We start from the raw sequence: 25,112 nt of genomic DNA, 5'->3' as shown, positions 1-25,112 counted from the left end.
AAATGGATGCTTAATATAACCCAAACATTTTCCAAATAAAGACCTAGAAATGCCAGATAAAATATACCCCACATTATTTCAAATCTATAGTTAAGCTCACAAGAAAGAAAGGGGAAACCCCGGAGTGTCAGGATCAACGAAGGAACCGAAAACCACAGAAGCAGCACATGAGCAGATGCAGCGGCCATGGGGGAGTGAGCAGGGTGGGGGGAATAAGTTTCAATAACTTCCGCCTGGGTTTTGTTATACTTACATACAGGATGTGTCTTGGGCTTACAGAAGGTGGAGAATTAGAACTAAAATCCTAAATAAAGTGGAAACTCTATGCACGCGCAGGGAAAGAAAGGCCAGATCAGGAAAAATTCACCCAAAAGCCCAGGAGGAAACAAGAAAGCCTCTCTGGCTGCAGGCTGTAGAGGACAGGGGAGAAACCCTGGAGTCGTGTGGATTTGGGTCTCACAATTCTCATTTCAATTATAATACCTGAATGTCCCAGGAGCTCCAAAGCAAGAAATTAACATAAAAATTAGCCCAAGCCAGGGCATCTGGAAGAAACAAATTTACTCCTACTTCTGAGCAATACAACTTTATCCCCGGCCATACGAGATCACCCCACAGACAAAATCTTGCTGAACATGCATACAAAATACTAAACACAAAAGGAAATAATCTACCATAAGAGAGCCAACAAATAAAGATAACTTAATTTTTTTTTTTTTTAGTATTTATTTATTTTTGAGAGAGAGAGATAAGGGAGGGGCAGAGAAAGGGAGACACAGGATCTGAAGCAGGCTCCACGCTCTGAACTGCCGCACAGAGCCTGCTGAGGGGCTCGAACCCACAACTCGTGAGATCATGACCTGAGCTGATGTTGGACATTTAACTGACTGAGCCACCCAGGGGCCCCAAGACAACTTTAAAACCCAAAGAACTTCTCATAAAAGAAATATCAGACAGAAACTATAAAGAAGTATACACTTAAAATGATTACATATGTAAAAGAAAGCCTTGGGTGGCTAAGTCGGTTAAACATTTGACTCCTGATTTCAGCTTAGGGTTGTGGAACTGACCCCCACGTTGGGCTCTGTGCTGAGCAGGGAGCCTGCTTGAGATTCTCTCTCTTTCCCTCCTCTCCTCCTCCCCACTTCTGCTCTCTCTCTCAAATAATAAAAATAATAACAAAAAGAAAGCCCCTAAACCAAGATCCTGTGGAAAAAGAACACACACATCTGAAAGCAAACCAAGTAGAATTTCTAAAAACAAAGAGCTCAGCCACTGAAATTAAACCCAGTGAACAAATTAAAAGAGAACAGACACAGCTGAAGACAAAATGACAGCGCTAGCAAAAAAGGTACTAACTAGAAGGCAACTCAGAAACACTGTGATAAAAAATACCAAAGAGAAGTGAAATAATATGGAGGACAGACTGCAAAGATCTGACATAAACCTAATAATAGGAGTTGTAGGAGACAGTAGAATGCAAAAGAGGCAATATTCCAAGAGATAGGGCTTGAGAAATTTTCAGGACTTTCAAAAGCCATGAATCCACATTGTATTTAAACTGCAGAAACCCAAAGTGAAAGAGAAGAGCTTAAAAGAGCTCTTATTCTTTGTAATTCTTTGTAAGGCATGAATAAGAAAGAATAACTATATTCATGGTCAAAAATTTAAGGGGCCATCAGTGGAACAAGAATCCAAAGCAGGCACGTATCAGGGAGGAGTAGGGGAAGGCAGAGGTGGGGCTTTCTGAAAAAGAGGCGGGATTCCAGTAGACGGAGAGAGGAGGCCACTAGGGGAGAGGGCTGAACCCCTGAACAAAGCCGAAGGCGGAGAGTATGGGTAAAGACGACTCCTTTCTGTGAAAACAGAGTAACTCCCAACAAGGTGTGGCTGACTACAGATTGGCGTTCGCTAATACCAGGCCAGAGTGTGAACTTAACGGCAGACGAGTATCAAAGTTTTGAGGAAGCATCATAATCTAAACTGAATCTTTGCCAAATTATCTCAGCAGTGGCATGTAGGGTAGACATAGGAAGAGAGACCTCAGGCTTTAAGTAAACTTAGGAAACGATTACAATAGTCCAAACCTTTAGAAAATAGTCCAATTACACAGAGACAGATGCTTAATACCCATAAAAATGGCAAATGGGAATGGAGGTGAAATACAGAGAGAAAGAGGAGAGAGGAGGGAGGGAAAAAATAGAAATGATTATTTACAGACATTCTGAATGTAAAATGTAAAGTGCTGGATGGACTGGGCAGGTGGGGAGGCGAGGAGAAGAAAGGGAAGTAACTGAAGACGCCCTGAGCGATGGAGGAGGGCGCGCTGGCACATCCTTTCCTCCAGAGACAGCCAGGCAGTCTGGCCCAGGAGATACTCACACTGGGCTGGAAAGAAGCCTTACATTCCAGTCTAGGCTCTCTCTCGTGGATAACCTTCTTAACTCCACAGGCTCCGTTTCTTCAGCTCTGTAAAATGGGAGGACTCAGAAAATGAGTTGAATGTTGGACCGATGTGGTGTCAAGAAAATTCAGAATAAATTTCTAGCAAGCAGTAAGAAATATGGGTCTGGAGCTCAGGAGAAAGGCAGTACTGAAAGGACAGAGCAGAGTATCACCAACATTAAAAAGATGGTTAAAGCTTTAGAGTAGGTGAATGACACTATTACAGGCATAAAGAGAAGACACCTGGGAATCTTGAGAAACCCGTAAACCAATAAAGCAAAGGCGGCAGCAGGAAGCACAGAGGCCAACCAGTCTTATCAGGGAGTGTCCTGAGACAGAGTATCAAAGGGAGAAAGGAGCTGTGTTTCATTTTCCATTGCCAACCAATTCGTCAGCAACTGATAAAACATAAGGAAAATAAAAGCCTTTATCACAGACTCTCCATAGTACACCTAAAAAACACTAATCCTTTGTTTTCATTATGGTATTAACCAAAGTTCTACTCCTCTGAAGTTTAAAAAAAAGAAAACTCCAATTTTATAAAGACAGATCTAACTGTTCGTGCACTTGGAGTTCTGCCTGGCTTGTACTTACACGATACCGGCAAACACACAGGTGACCTAAGTTAGCCCAATAGGAAAGCTGGCTTCACCACATCAAGACTGAGAAAGTGAGGTCCAGACTGGTCCCACAGAAGCGAAATTGGAAGGACTTTCTGAAATGGCATAAAAAACCTGGATTCAGTTCACCCACAGCACAACACAGAAACATGGCTGGAAAGCAGACATGATGCTCGTGGTTACCGCTCTAAAGGAAACTTCTCCTCCAATGTTTTTTCGAAGCTCACTACAGTAAACAAAAGACCATGATCAAGTGTGTTCTGCACATGGTATTCCTTGGATCTGATTCTCATTTCTGGTCCAAACAAGTCACAATCTGACTGTAGAGAAAACTCTCCTCCTTTGGTATCTCCCTCTTACAGCTCATCATCTCACAAGCAACGAGGCTAAAAGATCCCAGTTTGAAGTAGAAGCCAAGGCAACTCACTCATTCTCAAATTAGCAGCTACTGAAATTGTACATTTCAAATTCAAGGAGAGGCTAATAATCAAAAAGCTGTTACTTTTCATGGTTATAGGCATTTAGAATTACTAGATCTAAAGATGAATCCTTGTTTGGAATCCTCCATTTTCTCAATGACACAGAAATATTAACCTAGTTTAGAAGTTTTAAGTTATTTCAGCTTAAATTTATCATAGATTCCCTTGGGTAAAGGCTTTGGCAAGAAGCCAGAGCTAAGCAACTGAATATAGTAAGTGCTGGACTTCAGATCAGATTGATGTTCAATCCCTGACCAAAATAATTAGAACACAGCTGCTTGGCCTCTCCCATAAGAAAAATAACCCCGATCCAAATTAAAATATTTACCTAATATGAAACTTTCTATGGAATCATAACCTTCCATGAAATGGCAGCAAGATGCCTGTATCAGAAGCTGACCACAAAAGAGAATCACCAATTGCTATGCTAGTGTGAGTAACATTCTTCACAGACTTTAAAACAGTTGGGAATAGTAACTTCCAACATCGAGGACCTAAGAAAGAAATAGCACAGAGCATTCTAATGGATCTATAACATAGTTCTTAAGTTGGCTCACAATTTCTCTCAGTGTTTATAAAATTCAGATTTTTACCTGAACTAGATGACCTGCGAATTAACTAACTTTGATGATTTGATACAGCATGGAGACTACCACTAGGTGATTCTCAAATCTTAATTTGGCAAATACAAAGAAATACAGCAGTAGTTTCTTTTTTTTAAGTTTATTTATTTAGAGAGAGACAGAGACAGAGACAGAGAGAGTGTGGGAGGAACAGACAGACAGAGGAGGAGAGGACCCCAAGCAAGCTTTGCAGCATTAGTGCAGAGTCCGACTCAGGACTCAAACTCACAAAGTGTGAGATCATGACCTGAGCCAAAACCAAGAGTCAGACACTTAACCAACTGAGGCAGCCAGGCACCCTAGGATTACTTTAATTCTTGAAAAAAGTCTCTTTTTGGTAAAGGCTTTCAGAGGGGAAACAAAAACCAAACCAGCAGGTTATGAAAATCTAGTTCCTGTCATGACTGTGAAGAAAATCCTGATGAGCCCCAGCACGGCTGTGCAGAACTGGGCCCTCTCACGTAACACTGGGGAGACTTCAAACTGGTACTGCCTATTTGGTAGCATCTATTAGGATTTAAGGTGCATATACCTTATGACCCAGCAACCCCATTTCTAAGAATCTGTCCCCCAGAAATAACAACATAAGAACATAAAAATGCATATGCAAGGACCATTACAGAATTATTCATAACTGTGAAATTTTGAAAACCAAATGTTCATCAATAAGGGAATGGTTCCTCAAATTATAGAATAGTTACATAATGGAATACAATTCAGGCACAAAAAATATATACATGTTCATACTGAACCTGAAAAGATGCCCAAAACAGACTGTTAAGTAAAAATATAAGTTTCAGACTAACAGAGTCCATTTTTGTTTTCCTGTATATACAATGACAATATATTAGCACAGCACAGGAAGGATCCGTGTAAAACTGAGAATCAGCTAGCAACTATAGTGAACAAGCTGGAACAACAGGGGTTCGATCTGCACGGGTTCATTTATTCATGGTGTTTTTACAGTAAAGTGCTATAAATGCATTTTTCCCCTTATGATTTTCTTAACATTTTCTTTTCTCCAGCTTATTTCATGGTAAGACTATAGTATACAATTCATGTAGCATATAAAATATGTATTAATCAACTGTTTATGTTATCGGTAAGGTCAACAATAGGCTATTAGTGGTTAAGTTTTGGGGAATCAAATGTTACACACAGGTTTTTGACTGCTTGTCGGGGGCGGGGGATCAGCAACCATAAACCCCCCCATTGTTCAAGGTCAACTGTATTAGCCTCTGGAGTTGGGAATGAAGGCTAATGGCAAGGAAATTTCACTGTCTCCTTTCTGAAAAAATTTAAGTGATGGAACTATGGGTCATTTTTACTTTCCTATTTGTAATAAAAAAATATATACAACAATAAAACCTTTTGTATTTCAAGAAAGAAAATAAGAAAAACCATTTTTCACTTTCTAAACCAATGGCAGAGCTGAAAACAAAACAAATATTAATTAAAGAAAAATGTAGAAACTCTACAGCACATAGAAATCTCATGCAAGAGACTAACCTAATTAGGCCATGAGAAACTTAAAGCGCCCAATCTACCAAATCAAGGAAAGCTTCAGGTTCCTTCTATGGAACCAAAAGGCCATTTCAGGGGGGGTTCTGCCCTCTAGCGTACAAGGAGAGAAGCTAAAGCACATGAAACCATCAACTTAGCAAATCAGCGTTTTATTAGTTAACCAAAATAGTTTCACTTCGTTCCTAGAGCATCACAGTTTTCTCTTTGAAGGAAGATTTCCACAACCTTGTTTCCAAATCAATTTCCAATGATCATACTGAATAAAACTCTGTGAACATTGTAACTTCAGCTGTCTGTTCTTCCCTACACTCCCAGCAAAGCAACCAAAGCATTTTCCTGATCAAGGGTATAGGACTATAGCAAGATAATGTTTTAAGAGTTTATAGCACATATAGACATCTGGCTTTTAAACTTATAGATTTTTGAAGCCTGTTGAAACTATAACTCGACACTAAGAGCAAAAGGAAGAAGGCTGCTCTGCGCAATAAAAGTTCAAATCCCCTAAGGATTTTCTAAGAACACTAGAATTTGTTTCCACCTGGACAATCTTGAAAACCAGCAGGGGCACCTCTTAGGTTCACAGTATTTGCTGTAGGTATTCCATTCAAACTGACACAGGTTACCCCATCCTGGTAACCACAAATGAAAAATGTTCTTGCTCTGAAAGCTTTTCTATGTTTGAGATCTCATTTAGACGCTCACATGGGCGGGCAATTCATTGTTTGATTCAAATGGTCAAATATGCTACCACTCTCCCCAACCAAAAAATGAAAACCAAAAACAAAACCGAAAAACTACTACTAGTCTCTCCATTCGTAATTATTCCAGTTCTGAGAATAGCCTGGAACCATCTCTTCAAATCAAGAACATGAATGAGATAATCTTTCATAAATCCAAAATATTCCAACTACTCATGGGGAAATCTTTCCAAAATTACTTTAACTTCAATGTCAACTCATTTACTCTATATCTGCAACACTCATGGAAGTATATTGAAAAAGCAAGTTAAGAATAAGTTAAAACTGTATGAAGTGGAGTATTTAGCATCCACTGAAGAACAGGAAGGGAAAAGTCCAGCACGGGGAGTCGTCTGGTCCTGGTACATGACATGTCATTCTAGAGCTGACGAGTAAGGTTACAGCAGGACCAGCAACACTGCCAGAATCCACCAGTCCCAGTGTCACACTAGGTCCCTGAAGTATCATCTGAAAAGCTGTTTCTAGCTAGCCACACCCTGGAACAAACGCTGCCAGAGGGAGTGCGCTGACCCGAGACAGCCTACCTGGCCCCCCGGCGACGTGCTCACGTCAGCTGCCCGCAGCTCGGCCCTGCGAGCTCAGGAGGACCGCTTACCGACCCGAAGCAGCGATGACCAGCCCCCCGGCTGGCTGATCACATCTCGTCCACAGCTTCATCGTCACCTGCTGACATATGATCACTGTACAAACACTACAGGAACTCGTTTTCAAAAATGTGCTACCCCTTCCATCTCCTGAGATAGTAACAAGACTGAAATATAGCACAGGGAACCTGGATCAGCCATGGTTAATGGGGAAAACACCTACAGGGGAAACGGGAGGAAACAGTCATCCGATTTTCCTAAAAAAATTATAAAATTCAAAATAGCTTCCAATGAGTCCCTCATCAGTTATAAAGCTGAAGAGATACTTCTTACCCAAAAGTCCAACCAGGTGTGTGAGTGGGAATGGTTGTGTAACACAGCGGCCAAGAGCTCGGCCCCTGGTCTCTAACGGATCTGGACTGGGATGCTGGCTCCATCATCCGTCAACCACGGAATCTTTACAAGTTAACGGCAAGTCAGGGCACCTCCCTGAGCATCAGTTTCCTGGTCTGTGAAATGGGCACAGAGTTAGCCCCCACCTCTTAAATATTTATGTAGATTACATAATCCATGTAAAACACTTAGCACTGTGCCTAAATCTGTCAACAGAAGCTATTTATCCTTAAAAGAAAAAGGTACAGATAGCAGCATGAAAAGATAGTATGTCTGATATTTAATCTAAAGAACAAACTGGTCCCAAAAGTTAAGTGACCTGGTCATTAAAGGGAAAATGTGTCATCCCCTGACTACAGGAACCCGGCGGGTAACATAAATGATGAAGCAGCTGAGTCGGGACCAGGAAAGGGCAAAGCCCATCTACTCCGTTCCGGCTTGCTGCTGCTGTAAGGGAAGAGGGAGGGCAATGGCACAACTTCTCATTTCTCAAGAAAAGCCAGGAATCCAGGTTTGTATGTCAACTCTCCTGATTTTTAAACACTGGCCAAATAAAAACATCTAACGACACACTTGGTCCATGAACTGCCAGTCTGTGAATGCCTGCCTTGGAGCAGAGTCTCAAACCACAAACTGAAGAAAAGCCCAACAGTTACATATCGGAGGGACTCCAGCTCCCTAAAACAGCGTGTCTCAAAGGACACACTGTTGGCATTTTGGAAAAATCTTCTCTGTACAAACTGTCCTGAGCACTGTAGACATTTAGTATTCCTGAGCCCCACCCACTAAGTACCAGTGGTCTCCTCAAGTCTGGTGACAACCAAAATATCTCAGCACACATTTCTGAACACCTCCTACTGGCAGCACCACAACCACTAAGAATAACAAAGTTATATTTAAAAGTTAGTGGGAAGGTCAAGAACATGTATTTACAAACACCAATAAAATAAGAACAGGGCTAGCTCTGAGTCAACTAAACCAAAATCCCAAATTATCATCAAACAGGAAATCTCACTAAGTAGAAAGCTTAGAGTTGGCTACGGGAACAAATCAAAAGGCTTAAATCCCTCTCCCTATTTCTAGAATTAAGACAAGGAAACAGTCTCATTTTTTTCCTAGCCATTGCTTTCATAGTGTTACTGAACTTCATAGTTTTCCACTGATCTTTTTTCCTACAGCCAGAGCTTACATACGGATGTGTTCTTGTTTCAAGGAAATCACAGGGGAAGAAATCTGGGCATCCATGGTAACAATCCTGGACTTTTCTCTTATTGCTCATTCTTCTATTCAAGAGCATGTCCAACCAATATGACCAAGCAATTCCACACCCAGATATATACCTGAGTGAAACAAAATCACGTATCCACACGAAAACCTGTACATGAATGTTCACACATTCAATTTTAATAGGCAAAAAGTGGAAACAATTCTACAACTCTCAAGTAGTGAACAGATAAACAAAATGTGGTATATACATACTATGGAGTACTATTCAGCCATAAAAAGGAACATAGCACAGAAACATGAATGAAACTTGAAAACATTATGCTAAGTCCAAGAAGCCAGATACAAAAGGATAAATACTGTATGACTCCAACTGTATACAATATCCAAAAAGGCAACTGAGACACAGCAGATGGAGCAGTGGCTGCCAAGGTGTGTGGGAGGTAGATGGGAAGGAAAAGGGATGGCATTGCTTCTCTGGGGTGACAGAAATTATTGTGGCTGCGTAGCCTCAGGAGCGTACAACTCTGTGATCATGCTAAAATCCAGTGAAGTGTAAAATTCAAACTGATGAATAAATAAAAACAGCCCATGAAGCTGTTTGTAAAAAGAAAAAGGTACACCTGGGTGGCTCAGTTAGTTGAGTGTCCGACTTTGGCTCAGGTCATGATCTCAATGCTCGTGAGTTTGAGCCTCACGTTGGGCTCTGTGCTGACAGTTTAGAACCTGAAGCCTGCTTCCGATTCTCTCTCTGTCTCTCTCTCTGCCCCTTCCCTGTTCATGCATTATATCTCTCTCAAATATAAATAAGCATTAAAAAAATAATAAATAATAAAGGCATATCCAATTCTAAATCATTAAATTGACTAATACTATTTGTTCTCCTAAAGACTAGACAATATTACAGGCCATGTCTGCTGGAATACTCATTTTCTTCTAAGTATCTTAATTATTATTATAATAATTACCAGTGAGCCCTTACTCATAATATTTAATCTTTCAAAACAAGCTGATTTTCCTCTTTTTGGAGTGGCCCTTCTCTAGGCATTATTAGTAACCTCACTGTGCACCTGTATTCACCAGGAACATGGTCACGTGGCCCCCTGATCAGGCATTTCACAAGGGCATCAAACCAGGAGGTAAATGCAGATTTGTGAGGTAGCTGGTCTTTATGTTGTTGTTGATACCAACACCTCTGCAGTGAATAACTTGAGGTCCTTTCTTCTCTTGTTAGTGAAAACAACTGAAATTATATCTAGCTTTGAATGTTCCTCTCAACACGAAAGGAACTCCTTTAAAAGTGAAAGGGCTTAAACATAGATGAACACAGGTCAGAGGTCTGACTGATCACTACAAGAGACTGTGATAAAAATTAGAAACATTTTCACCTAATATTGTGGCTATGCCTACTTTCTGTTACTTTAAGTGAAAAGCTCAATGCTCTCTACCAAAGGACCATATACTGAAAGACACAAAAACTTAACCGCCAGCAAGGTCATGTTAACTCCTGTCCGAGAGGCTGGGAGAGACGGGATCACATGCTCAGGCAGGAAGAACGCGGCACAGATTAAAGGCTCTGGGACCAACTGGTCACACACACTGAACAAGGACAAACCACAGAAACAGTTGCGGCCACGTGTCTTCCCAGGTCTTTAGCCTGGGTCTTCCACCTTCAGCAGGATGCTGTGAGCAATTCTGACTCTTCTATCTGGGGGGCGGGGAACATTGCTAAACCAACACCACCCCCATGTAGCGGGAGACTCAACAGTAAGGTCTTTTTTTTTGTTTTTTTTTTTCTCAATAGAACAAGACAAAACTATATGGGAAAACAACGCTTCTTACTTTTATATTTGATTACTACAGGCCATTCCTAATCTATAGGGAGGCAACTAAATAGTACGCCCTTAATTAAACAAGTTGACGCCTGTGGCTAGGATGCGAAACCTGAACAAGTCTGAGAGCCGGAGGCCTGCTGCTGGAAGAGGTGAGTAGTAAACGTAGGGTTGAAAGCAAGCAGTAAATGTGGGGGTGAAGGTTGACCAGGCCAAATACCCATGAAAGCTGGATTCGAAGGGCCATTGGTGCTGGGGTGAAGGCCAGGGCAAGGGGCTGGTGCGGCTGGCGGGAGGAGCGGAGGGCAAGAAATGGATCAAGAAGTTAGAGCGACAGAACTGTGGAAATTCAGACTAAGCTGAGTCCTGGGTTTTCTACAACCAACTGTAGAGAACGCTTCTTCATCATCTCTGATTCCTGCCTCTAATTAAAATTGGGGGTTTGGTTTACTTCATTCCCAAAGCATAAACTTTGGCTTTTTATAGCCCAAGCAGCGTGCTATTTTAAACATGTAGAGGAAATGCATTTTCAGTTACAAACATTTGCTCCTGTGAATCTGTTCTTACTTGCTAGCAAAGGATGTGGGACAGGATGTTTTACCCTCCTGCTCTGGTTTTCCTGTATTACTTAAATCTGTTTAGAGAAAAGGCAAATAAACAAATAAAGTGTTTCTGTTGGACAACCTATAAACTGAAGCAACTACAAAAATGAAAATGAAAAACATCTGTGGAAAGTATTACAATAATTTTCTTTTAATGAACTGGATTATTCCTACAGATTCATCTCCTGAAGACTTCCCATGCCATTCACGTGGAGCCAGTAATAGATACTAATATCCACACCGATAAAATGTGCCCACTCAGTCACTCCAGATCAGATGAATTCCTCTTGACTCTTTTCCCAAGTACAATTACAACTGGAGAGACTTTAGAGATACATTCCACCATGATGATCACGCCAACGGTGAAGATCATCTCCTGGATTTATTTAGAAATTCATGGCGTACTACATCAGAAATAAATGTGTCCCCATTTTCATGTACAACTCCAAGCACTTTTTTTTTTTTTTTTTACTCAGGCAGACACATTCTTGTAATCTGTTACATTCCATTATAGCACTCACAGACACTGATTTTAATGACATTTTACTTGACCCTTTCCTAAGTGAGTCAGCAGTCTATTCATCCAATGAAAAGTATTTTACCTGTAGGCCCTTCCACATTCTGCCTGTGCTTCTGTTCTCTGCCCCAGATACTGTCCTGTATAGACAGCCTGAGAGAGACTCTCTTCTTCATCAAACCTACGCAGGCTCCTTTGAGCCTTCTTCTCAGGCCTCAATATTGGCCCCCGTCCTTGCTGGGCTTGCATTTTTAGCAATTTAGCCCAATTTCAGCAAGAATCCTGCTAGGTCAGCTTTAAGAGAATGCCCCACTCTTGGTATCTGATCACCCGTGATATCTGATGAAGTTCTTTGTTCCCCACACTCGGAGGTGTAAGTACTTAGTCTGCCTTCAGCAAGAATCCTGTTAGGTCCATTTAGCAAGAATCTCCCTACCCCTGGTGTCTCTTAGTAATGTCCCATCCTCCGACACCCTCTCCACTGCCCTCATCCTGGCTCCCTGGTCATAAATTTCCAACTGTCTTTGCAGTACTGAGAGTTGAGCCCCATCTCTCTATGTTACTGTCATAGTATTGCCACTTACTGCAATAATCCTGAGTAAATCTTCCTAACCATTTGAACAAGTATCAGAATGGAATCCCTGGCAAGAGATGGGAGAGACGGAGGAGCAGGAGATCTGGGGATTTATGTCCCTGGCTTCCGCCTGGAGAGTCCATTGCTCAAGTGAAGGTCTCAGCTCCCATCAGGAGGCCCTCCCTGTCTTCAGCATCAAAACTGTTCTCCCTCTTGCCCCTTTAGGTCTAGGGGAGGTACTGGAGCCTCATTATTACTAGCCTCAGGCACACCACACTATTCCATCCCTCTGGTTTTTTGTGAGTTCTTAAACTCTCCTCAAAGTATCCTACTTTGCAAATGCCATCTGTTTCCTGCTGGGTCTCCCCGATACGGATACCATCTCAGCAATTTATCCTTGAGAGCTATTAGCTCTTTCTAAGAAAGGAAGGCAGAGATACAGAGTGCTGTGAGATTTCCACGTGTGACTTAGTGACTTAAACAGGCTGACCCTGTTAAGCTCCACTTTCTCTCTCCTCTAGTTGTCTTCATAATTATGGCAACAGTGTTTTCTGAAACACATACAGTTTCCAAGTAGAGTCTCTAAGCATCAATAGGGGATTATTTAAAGAAATACCAAGCAGACTAGAAGTAAAAATTGTGCTAGCTAAAATGAACTGTGCTGGGACCCTAAAGTACAAGAAACTTTGCCTTTATTTCTACCTGGTACTTAATCCACAGGTAACTTCTACAGTAACACATAATAAATGCAAGAGACACTGTTTAGTAATATCAGATATAAGCCTGGTAACCCAAGTAAAACCTGCAGAAGACTAACTGTCTATGTAACCTGGAGTATCTGACAAATTCAGATTATAGTAGACTGTGAAATGAATTCAGGGGCCCATAACATTTTAAATGACACTTACTACACACAATCACGTAAAAGAGAAAATCAGAATTCATCATACATAGTAAAGGTAAATATTTCACCAAATTTTAGTTCACTTTTTTGCACACCTGTATTTATGAGAATAGAGGTACGGTAAAATGTATTCCTTACTGTGAGTGACAGTCAATAAAGTCTGAAAGCTACTGGTCTGAAGAAAATCCCTTTCAAACAATTTAACAATTATAAGGCTAACAACATGCTATTTCTGCCTAGATCCTCACATTTAAAAAAATCTCAACCCTCACTAAAAATAGTTTGTCACTCAGTATAATTGCATCAATAACCAAAATAAAAATTTTATGAAACAATGTTTACCATGTAATATAGTAGATATTTTTTTATTCCATTTTCCTTTTTTTCCCTTAAGTAGGCTCCTGGCTGGGTGTGGAGCCCAATGCAGGGCTTGAACTCATGACCCTGAGACATCAATACCCGAGCTGAGATCACGAGTCAGCTGCTTAAATGACTACGCCATGCAGGCACACCAGTTTCTTTTGAACAAGGACTGCAAACCACAGCTGGAAAACCACTGGCCTAGAATATTAACATGGCCAGCGCGGAGAACTGTGCTCACACCACTGTTCACATCGTGTCTGTCGTGGCAGCAAGCTCTCATATCCCTTTCCCTCTTAGGTTTCTGTGTAACTGCTACAGGACTTCTGCCACCCACTGGCTCTGGTGGGAGAGAAATACGTGGAGTGAGGAGCAGATAAAGAGGCCAGGGCAGATGCGGACATGGCCCCACCACGGCCTTGTGCTCACCGGGGCACACGTGGAGAGCCGGATCTTCTGCAAGCACCTGAGCACACAGCCTGGGGGCGGAGGGCATGGGGAAGCAGCCCGGAGCCCGTGACAAATGGAAGCCAGGGGTAACTATCCTAACAACTCAGTCTCTCCCTGAGTTGTTGGCCGCCATGCGGGGATACCTAACAAAACCACGTGAGTAGCAGCCGACGCTGGCAGTAAGCTACTAGGACACACAGCCTGGCCCGGCCACACTCCCAGCCTTCCCCACCTCGCTCCGGAAGTCCCGGAGTCGCCTCTCACGGCAACCTGTACTCAGAGCCTTGTCTCAAGGTCTGCTTCTGGGTAAACGTGACCTAGATGAGGGTACCCAGTCACACAGCATTGTTTGGAACCAGGGCTGCAAAGATGAGAAAGGACTGTCCTAGAAAAATCCATAGTCTGATAGGAAAACCAACAATTTTTGGTTTTTAATGTAAAACCCCAAAGAAAATTTTACTATTCATGGAGATGACGTAGGTAGGTATGTTTAGGGAGGGAAGGAAGAAGTGATGAGCTGTGTCTGAAGGGTCAGAGAAGCCCCTGGAGGTGACCTGTTCCTCCTCTAACCCTCCAGGACACAGACCTTCCCACAGAAGGGAAGGTCCGATGGGCGCTGCCTCCAGGCCGGGATGCGCGTTCAGAGCCCTGTGTGCCCGTGCCCTGCCTTCTTATATTCACTGTGATGCTTCACAACTTACATACAAGTAAAGAAGAAGGGAATTTTTCTATTTCCACAAAAGGAAAAAATTCGAGTCTTCGACTAAAAATAACTCAAGTAATATGGAAAATATGAAGAGAGGAAAAATTATTGTTTCTGACAACGTGTTAACAGAATTATCTTTAAATCAGCTTTGACCTTCCTATGGTCTTCTGAGGTCCTTGGGGAACGGGACCAAGCACTCGATCCCAATCTCCACTACACGTTCTAATAAAATGCTGATATTTTCATTCAAAAATCATTTTTACATGTTCAGCTCTATGGTCAACAGCACTTTTTTCAGGCTGCAATCAAACAAGAAACCTAGGGCTAATATTTCTTTGCATTTTGCATGTTGGCGACTATTTCAGGAAAGGCAATGTGGCAGCAGAATTCTTGCTGTGGGGAAGAGAAGGGGCCCGTGTCCTGGAAGCAGCTTGGCCAGCCGCCAGGCGCACCTGAGCCCGAGCACAGGAAACTCACCCGGACCCCGCAGGGAGCGGCGACACGGCGGCAGGGCCGGCAGCCTGTGGCTTCTCCTTCTCGTTTTGCTTGAAGAAGGATTTGGCTTCTTTAGAAGTAGCATCCACTTCCTTAGTCACCCTGTGCCAAGGAAGGAGACACCAAATTTATAAGAAGAATAAAAAGAGAAAGAAAGGGGAATAAATGACAATAAGGAAGGAAAACACCTTTGGGCTTTTCCAAGTCCACTACAACAGTTCTAGATAAAGGCATTTTCCCTTACTCAATGAACAATGTATGTACCTCGTGTCCCTAAAATCCCCTCCATTGCTTCTGCCAGAAGGCCACACGCTCCGGCAGTCACTGCTGAATCACAGCCCCGGTGGCTACCGATGTGACGGCTTAGAAGGCTCTGCCACTCACCTCACGAGGAGATGAGGACTCATACTTAAAGGCCTAGTAAAAGGTGGAATAGGGTGATGGAATATTCAGGAGAAAGACACGAGCAGTATTTCAAGAAGAGCAACAATATACACAATTGGAAATAATTCTGGAGAATACTCCTGTTTTACAGCTAAATTAACCCAAAGATTAAACAAAATACCTTTAAAAAGGCTAGAGCAACACTCACTTGGGAGTGGAAAAAAAGTTACAGGATTTGGAACAGGGTCCAATTTCAAATCTGGAAAAATGGTCCTCAATAAAACTGAGTCCTAAAGGCTCAAATAAGGTTATTTATAGTGTCTGAAATTTCAGCTAATGAGAGAAGTATCTAATGCCTGTTCAGTCTTGCCAAGTCAACAAAAACATGTGAGGAATCTTGTTTAAATTCCAATCTATCTGGAGGAGGGTCCAAGATTCGGATCATTGTACTGTGAGTGTTCAACCAGGTCCTCCAGAATAAACGGGCCATGAATACAGACAGGTGAAGCCGGCAAATTCCATCTTTGTAGGAACGTAAGCCTCTGTCTCTTCTGGCATCCTGCCTAGGCTCCTTGGGAGTTGAAGCAAGTTTTCTTACTGAGAGCCACCTCGTTTCTGCACTTGGCAGTGTGTCACCTACTCAAGCGGCACAGAATAAGAGAGGATCTTCACTGGGGAAGACTGGCAAGTTCATCTTGAGGGGTGACTTAAAGCAACACTACTTTCTGTTACTCTCCTGCCCACATTCTTGAGATGGCTTAGGATTTACTCAGAGGATCAAATATAAATTGCCAAACCTCCCATTCAAGGCGCTCTAAAATCTCGCCCTACTCTTTATCAGGCTTCATTTGTGTGTCTCTCTACTCTCCCAATGAACTTCTCAGTAATGAGAGTCAAGAGTCAAAAATAAGAGGGAGAATTTATACCACAGATTAGATCATCAGTCAGCAAATACACTCCTTTCTTGTGAACCAAGCAGAAACTTGTCTGGCCCACTGATGTTGAGCTTGGGTGCACGCTTCAATGGTCAATGAGATGTGTGACAGGAAAAGAAGCTTTAATGTATTTGTGCTGTTTCATTTGCCCCTTGAGTTCCCCACATTTGGCCCCTTAAGAAGAATACGCCTCAAGCAGGTCCAAGATGGCTGAAAGCCACACACTGCAGATCTGAATCCAACGAGCAGCTTTGAGCCAAATCCAGATCAGCTGAACCCCAGATACTCAGAAACACACAGGCAACCAACGAACGTTTGTCGTACACCAGAGGTTTTGGGAAGGCTTGTCACACAGCATTTCTGTTGCAATGGCTAACACATTTACACTTCATTAACAGGAAATAGGAAATGTAAGGGGTTAAGTTACTTTTCCAAGACTGTCCAGAGATTAAGCAGGAATGCTAGAGAGAACCCCATAGGAGACTCTATTTTTCAAAGAAGGTTGCCACAACCCATTCCACATGCTCTTCCAAAACGCGACATTACCTCGATGAAGAGGAAGGCATGTGCCACCCTCCCGCTCTTTAAATCAGGTGGGCCTTCTTGCTGCCAATTCAGAGTTCGGTGGAGGGGGCACTCCATGACTTCTGAGGCTAGCTGCTAAGACGACACAGCTCTTACCTGACAATCTCTCTTGAGAATGCAACCTTGAAACCTCACCTTACCATACAAGATGCCTGGTTCCTCTGGTCTACCATGCTAGAGGACATACGGGGAAGACCACAGAAAAAGGGGTGCCTGAGGAGCCAGTTCCGGTCCAGGCCTAAGACAGGGAAGCAAGAAACTTTCGAGATGGCTCCACACCCAACCGCTACCTACAGCTGCTGGAGACCCCGAGCCCAGCTATCCTGCAGAACTATGAGAAATTACAACTGTTTTGTTACTAACTCTGGGTAATTCCTTACGCTGCTATACAGACAACCAAAATAAACCCACACCCAAACCTAAACCTTAATCCAGAGTCCCAAGGTCCTGGACTAGAAAAAGTTGCTTTAAACTTCCTTGCCCGAGGGTAGAATCTGGAGGCAGACCTGAGATGGCTCATTAAGAACAAGTGGATACTCCGAGCGCCTGGGTGGCTCAGTCAGAGCATCTGCCTTTCACTCAGTCATGATCCCACAGTTTGTGTGTTCAAGCTCCGCATCAGGCTCTGTGCTGACAGCTCAGAACCTGGAGCCTGCTTCAGATTCTGTGTCTCTGTCTCTCTCTGCCCTTCCCTCCCCTCATTCCCCTTCCAGCTCTCAAAAATAAATGAACATTAAAAACATTTTTTTTAAAGAACAAGCAAACACTTGCACTTAGAAATGATGATCGGAACACATGCTTTATTCTCCACTCCCTACCTCACAGTGGTAAATAAATTTACAAAGGCAAAATTACACAAGGATATGGTGAAGAGATGCAACAGAAAAAAGATGCCACTCAAATTTTCTGAAGGTAGAAAGTAAATAGACAAGTAGGAACTGGCTTTGGTTTTTGCTTTCTCTGCTCTAAGCCTGTAGCCATATGGAATGACCAACCACAAGCAAGCCGATCTAGACTATGGTATTCCGGAAAGGCTCAGTAAACTGACATACCAGGAACCTTCGAAGGGAGAGGAGAGGAGCAGGCCTAAAACGAGTTGAAAGTTTGTATTAGGAGCAACTAGGCCCCGGGTCTCCTTCTTCAACCTTATACTATAGGCTGCTATCCCCCATTCAACCCAGCAGAATCCACAACGCTTTGGAGAAATGAAAACCACAGAAGTTCCAAACTCACTAGGCAGGGCTCAAGTTCATTGTGAAAACAAGGTAATTAAATGAAAATTTATTTATTTACTCTTCCCTTACCACAGCAACCTAAAAAGCTACGTGCACCACACAGCTGCCCAGGATGGAGTGCTGCCCAGCCTATACTGGACTTAGTACCAGTACGAAATACGTATGTTGAGCCGACCCTCGAACAATGTGGGGTCAGGGGTACCAAGCCCCCACACACTTGAAAATCTGCATATAAGCTCGTACTTCCCAAAACTTACCTACTAACAGCCTACTGTTGGTAGGAAGCCTTACCGATAACATAAACAAATGATATCACAAGTTTTATGTATGTATTGCACCATTTTCTTACAATAAAGCTAAAGAGAAAAAAATATTAAGAAAAATCACACAAGAAAAACTACATTTACAATACTGCCAAAAATCCACACTGAAGTAGACCCACGCAATTTTTTTTTATAACATTTATTTATTTTTGAGAGACAGAAACAGAGCATGAGTAGGGGAGGGTCAGAGAGACAGGGGGACACAGAATCCAAAGCAGACTCCAGGCTCCGAGCCATCAGCCCAGGGCCCGATGTGGGGCTCGAACGCACAGAATATGAGATCATGACCGGAGCTGAAGTCGGACATTCAACCGACTGAGTCCCCCAAGCGCCCGCGACCCATGCAATTCAAACCTGTGCTGTTCAAGGGTCAGCGGTACTGTGATAAGCTACCGAGCTTCTGGGTTTGTTTCCCCAGCACAGCCTAGCATAGCTTTATGATTTTATCAACTGAATAGGAATTCCAGAAGAAGAAAAAAATGAGAGGTTGTCAACAAAAAAGAAAATTTCCTAGTGACTTCCCACAGCATAGCTGACAGAGCAAACTTTTTAAGATCCACATCAAGGCCCATCACTGTAAGATTTTAGAATGTACATGATAAGATCAAGGGGTCCAAGGTGTAAGGAAAGTAAAAGAAGCCTTTATGCAAAGCATGTTTTGCTTTGTTTACTTGTTTTACCACAGGAACGACAAAGCTCTTGCTGCAGCCACTTAAAGCAATTCAGTGAACCTTTTCTGAAACGCAACCCAGACCCTAGATCTAGGCACTGTTAGATATGGAACTTATAAATAAAATACATGCATGGTCTTTGCCCTTAGGGGCTCACAGTCCATCAGGACAGCCAACCATGAAATAAATCATGGCAACACAGGATATATAGTAAATGCCAGAAAGAAACATGAAAAGAGCATAGCCTATGGGAGTATCTCTGTTAGTTTCTTAATGCCAATGTCCTTTCCACAGTCACAAAGAAATGACATCCAAAACTGTTTCTCTCAGGGACTTTGGGAATCAACATGAAGTAATGTAAGCAGACTTTTACTCTTCATTGATAGAATGTCTGGAAGAAAGCCATTTTTAACAAGCAAGAAGAACTTCAGCTCTATAAATATCTTCAAGGAAGAGAAGAGTTAGGGTGCCTGGGTGGCTCAGTCAGGTAAGCGTTCAATTCTCGGTTTCTGCTCGGTCATGATCTCAGAGAGGCTGAGCCCCAAATGGGCTCCGCACTGACAGCCATGGAGCCTGCTTGGGATTCTCTCTCTCTCTCTGCCCCTCCTGAGCTTGTACACACATACACTCTTAAAATACATAAACTTAAAAGAAAAATGGATAACAACTAAATTATAGACCACTTTTAATATAGAAGAGGGAACTCTGACAAGAAAGACCCACTATAAGCAATAGTTCAAGTGTAATCAGCAGAAATGTCATTTTAGCTTCATTTCACTTACTTGGAACTTCCTAAAAAGTCTTTTAGGCAGAAACTTTCCGAATGGCCTTTTCCAAAAGGTGAATCATTTGGGAAAGTCTGAGCTAATTGGCTCAGCTGGTTATGTGATACAGAATAAAAACTACTATTTTTCCAGGGTGCCTGGGTGGCTGAGTTGGTTAGATGTCCAACTTCGGCTTAGGTTGTGATTTCAAAATTCATGGAGTTCGAGCCCCAAGTCAGGCTCTGTGCTGACAGCTCAGAGCCTGGAGCCTGCTTCCGATTCTGTCTCTGTCTTGTCTCTCTCTCTCTCTCTCTACCCCTCTCCCACTGGTGCTTTCCCTCTCTCTCAAACATAAATAAATAACCATTAAAAAAAAATTTAAAAACCCAACTATTTTTCCTAATTCCCAAAGGATAACAAATTACACATTTTTCAAAGGGGAAGAAAACAAAACAAAAAGATAAAAACCCAAAGCCTAACAATTAAAACATAATTAAAAATTAAAAATTAACTTTGTGCTAACAGTACCTTATGCTTATACCTACAAATTCTTGCCAGTCATCACTAGCTCTTTCTCACATTTCTTAGATCCAGTAATGCTCTTAACTTGATACAAAGGGAAAAAGAAAAAGTAGAATAATTACATACGTCAAGTTTACATCTGGTTGTCTATTAAAATTCAGGCCTCCAGGGGCGCCTGGGTGGCTCAGTCAGTTAAACATTAGACTTCTGCTTAGGTCATGATCTCACTATTCCAGAGTTCTAGCCCCGCATCAGGCTCTTTGCTGACAGCTAAGAGCCTGGAGCCTGTTTCAGATTCTGTCTCCTTCTCTGTCTCTGCCCCTCCCCCGCTCGTGTTCCGTCTCTCACGAAAATGAACAAACATTTAAAAAAAAAAAAATTCAGGCCTCTCAAATTCCTATATGAGGACTTCTTATGATACCTAAATTTTAAGTATATACAATCTAAGTTTAAAAAAATTCTGCCAGGGCACCTGGGTGGCTCAGTCAGTTGAGTGTCCGACTTTGGCTCAGATCAGGATCTCACAGTTTATGAGCTCAAGCCCTGCGACGGGCTCTGTGCTGACAGCTGGGAGCCTGGAGCCTGCTTTGGATTCTGTGCCTCCTTCTCTCTCTGCCCATCCCCTGCTCACTCTCTGTCTCTCTGTCTCACAGCAATAAACAAACATTAAAAAAAAAATAAAAAAATCCCACCAACATGCCAATTATTAAAAGGGTTTTATTTTAAGGAGGAAGGAATTAGAACGTTTGCCTGTCACATTAGCTCTATAATATACGTTTTAAGTAATAAGCTTATATTCTTTTTGAATATGAAATATATACATGAGAATGTGTACATTTTGAGGTGAAAATAGGTGCTTCCCTGAGCATGTCTTTGTTTTGGTTTTTTTTAAATCATGCTGCCCTCTTCTGACAAATGATAGAAATAGCAGGTTTCTGAATACCACCCAGTTAAAATTACCATCCATTTGCTTTACAAAATGAAACAAGAAAATTTGTCATTAATATAAATACTAATACACCCAAAAAATTTGATCAGAAAATTTAATGATTTCTCATAATAATAGTTATTCATCAGCTTTTCTTACTCCCTGTCTACATAGGGCTGATCATAAAGCTGTAAATCTTTCCTGGATATCCTATGTGATACACGGGAAATAATAGAAGCCAAGAAAGATTTCTAAAACTTTTTATATATTCCTAATGGTATATCAAACACTTCGCGCATTATTTTGTAGGATTTCCAAACCATTGAAGGATTACTGTCATTGTTCTGCTACCCTCTACTGGAGAACTCTACAGTTCCCCGTGTGATTTCTGGCAGCAAAAGAACATTACTAATTCACATCCAGAATTATCTGATGGATCCCAAAATGGCTGATCATCAGGGAAATGAATGTCTTTACAATGGAGAATTCTGACAGATACTGCCTAAGTGGTCTAACTTACTGTTGCTGATGTATTGGGGAAGAAAAACATCACCAAGGTAGCATTTTTGTCTTAGGTGACCAATCTGAAGCTAATCAAGAATAAACTATGCAAAATTCCAAACCGAGGCACATCCTCTTTAACAGATGGGCTCTTAAAAACAGACAATTGATGGGGTGCACCTGGGTGGCTCAGTCAAGCGTCTGACTTCGGCTCAGGTCATGATCTCACAGTTTGTGAGTTCGAGCCCCATACTGGGCTCCATGCTGACAGCTCAGAGCCTGGAGCCTGATTCCAATTGTGTGTCTCCCTCTTTCTCTCCCCTCCCCGGCTTGTGCTCTGTCAGTCAGTCTCACAAAAAACAAACATTAAAACACACACACACAACATACAGCTGACCCTTGAAAAAGCAGCAGTTAGGGGTGCTGCCATCTGCCCATCCCATAGTCCAAAACCCACGTGGAACTTCTGACTCCTCCAAAAATTAACCACTAAAAGCCTACTGTTGACTGGAAACCTCAATTAAAACATATTCTGTATATGTATTACATGCTGTATTCTTACAATAAAGTAAGCTAGAGAAAAGAAAACGTTACTAAGGAAATCATAAGGAAAATACATTGACGGTACTGTGCTGTATTCAGTGAAAAAAAAATCTACTTACAAATGGACCCATGTAGTTCAAACCTGTGTTGGCCAGGGGTCAACTCCATACACCAGCGTCATGAAATACTTAAATGAAAGGCTTAAAAAGGGGGCTTAACAAGAAAAGACTAAACGCAGAGTGTAATCTTGGACTGGATGTTGGACTTGAATAAGAAATAAAGGTATAAAAGAATTTATGATTGGAATAATTGGTAAAAAAAAAAACTTGAGTAGTATTGTATATAGAACTACTTAAAATGTGGGCTATAAAACTAATTGTTACTGGTCCAAAACAAGATGGGTACAGAAAATGTAAGTATTTAAAAATCTGTTTGGCAATCTATGTCATAACGTTCAAGACACGATTGGCGGGCTCACTATATTAACCAGAACACAGACCAATTCGGATACTGTCAAACTTGCAAGGTGGTCACACCTGACATCAGTGTATTCAGTCACACACAGTGAGACATTATTATAATGCATGTGATAGTTTAGAGTCATTTTATCAACATCCCAAAATGTGGTAAAATGTAAGCATTTATTTTTATAAATTACTTTTACAATCATTTTAATTGTTAACCAAGTGTGATATTTTAAGTCTATAGTTTATTTTTTTTAATGTTTTATTTATTTTTGAGAGAGAGAGAGAGACAGCGTGAGCAGGGGAGGGTCAGAGAGAGAGGAAACACAGAATCCTAAGACAGACTCGAGGCTTTGAGCTAGCTGTCAGCACAGAGTCTGATGTGGGGCTTGAACCCATGAACTGCGAGATCATGACGTGAGTCGAAGCCAGGCACTCAGACTGAGCCACTCAGGCACCCCTAAGTCTATAGTTTAAAATTAAGAAAGTAAAATTAGTATTATTTTCTTCATCCTAACATACTGAGGGCAAACGAAGTCTTCCCGTGTATTTCCATAAAGAAAACAAAGCTTTCCAGAATGCAGCAGTAGTGGTAAACCACGTGATGATGAAGCCATCCCAAAGAAACAAAAGCCAATCCAAGGTCAAACTGCTCTTACACACTGAGTTTGGTCATGTAGTGCCAAAACCACAGTGAGTTCTTTAAGATGTTTTGGCTAATGAAGCAATTAATTCATCAAAACTTCAGTGGCATTTATATACAAATCATAATTTCAAAATCAAATGAATTCTTTGAAAGAAAGAATACTGACCTAAAAAGCCAACAGACAGATGCAAAATTCCATACATTAACATTAACTAGCATATTGCAGTCCTCTGAGAAAGAAGCACTTTGGTTGTTAAAAAAGAATAAGCCACTGCCAAGACATTAGTCAAACACGTGATGGAAGATGTCTGCTTGGAAAGCTTGGTGAATCTGTGATAAAGAAGGTGATTCAAGCACAAGTTTCCAATGACACCACAGCTTGAAGGCTTCAAGATTTGGCTTGTGATGGTGAGAACGATAATAAAGTTAGCAAAATGTTTTGTCAAGGCAATTTAAAGAATGCCAGGTTATTACCAACATGAAAATTATCATGATAAATGTGTGATTTAAACATGAGGGTGATGTAAAAGATTATTTTATCAGTTTCTCATTGACAAGCATTAACTGACACTGATCTGTATAATAAAACTAGGATTACACTCTCAACAAATGTGATTTGGAATGAAGTATATGGAAGAGTATGTTCTAATGGCACAGCTGCAAGACAGGAAAACAGATTAGATTACGGGGCTTGTGCGAGAACATAAAATTAACACACTGCTTCCGTCACTGATAAAAATCCTGCTACCAAAACAAATAACCCCACTGTTCTTAGTATAGTAGTAAAAATTATAAATTATAGGGCCGCCTGGATGGCTCAGTTGGTAAAGCGGCTGACTTCAGCTCAGGTCATGATCTTGCGGTTTGTGAGCTCAGGCCCCGCATCGAGCTCTGTGCTGACAGCTCAGAGCCTGGAGCCTGCTTCAGATTCTGTGTCTACTTCTCTCTTTGCCCTTCTCCTGCTCATGCTCTGTCTGTCTCTTAAAAATAAATAAACATTAAAAAAATTTTTTTTAATTATAAATTATGTAAGGCCAATGCATTACATTTTTCAATGCCTGTCTTTTATATGTGAGAAGCTGAAAGCTGACCAGAAATGTGCATATGTTATATTGCAAGCTGAGGTACAAGAGTTATGAAAGGGAAAAATGCTGTTGACAATGATGAGCTTCGGAATAAACTTAGTGTCTTTAAAAGAAAAATATTTAAAAAAACTAAAATAAATGTTAAAAAAATTTTTTAAAGAAAAACACCAGTTGGTCTCGGGGCGCCTGAGCGGCTCAGTTGGTTGGGTGTCCAACTTTGGCTCAGGTCATGATCTCACAGTCCATGGGATCAAGCCCCACGTTGGGCTTTGTGCTGACAGCTCATAGCCTAGAGCCTGCTTCTGATTTTCTGTCTCCCTCTCTCTCTGCCCCTACCCTGCTTGCCCCTCTATATCTCTCTGCCTCTCAAAAATAAACAAACATTAAAAAATTAAAATAAATAAATTAAATAAATAAAAGAAAAACACCAGTTGGT

General features: G+C 41.6%; 1 protein-coding gene across 2 annotated transcripts in view; it reads right to left on the bottom strand.

The window, feature by feature from the left end:
• The window catches only part of CFDP1 (craniofacial development protein 1), a 123,116-nt gene that overhangs the window by 82,323 nt on the left and 15,681 nt on the right, over nt 1–25,112 (bottom strand). For both annotated transcript variants that reach the window (XM_029925514.1, XM_029925513.1), the window contains exon 5: nt 15,073–15,192. In XM_029925514.1, coding sequence (XP_029781374.1) covers nt 15,073–15,192 — 120 coding nt within the window. The remainder of the gene's footprint in view (nt 1–15,072; nt 15,193–25,112) is intronic.

The sequence above is a fragment of the Suricata suricatta genome, chromosome 16 (genome assembly GCF_006229205.1).
Source record: "Suricata suricatta isolate VVHF042 chromosome 16, meerkat_22Aug2017_6uvM2_HiC, whole genome shotgun sequence".
NCBI lineage: Eukaryota > Metazoa > Chordata > Mammalia > Carnivora > Herpestidae > Suricata > Suricata suricatta.
The sequence above is the reverse complement of the archived record's forward strand: the minus strand, read 5'-3'. Positions and strand labels throughout refer to the sequence as shown.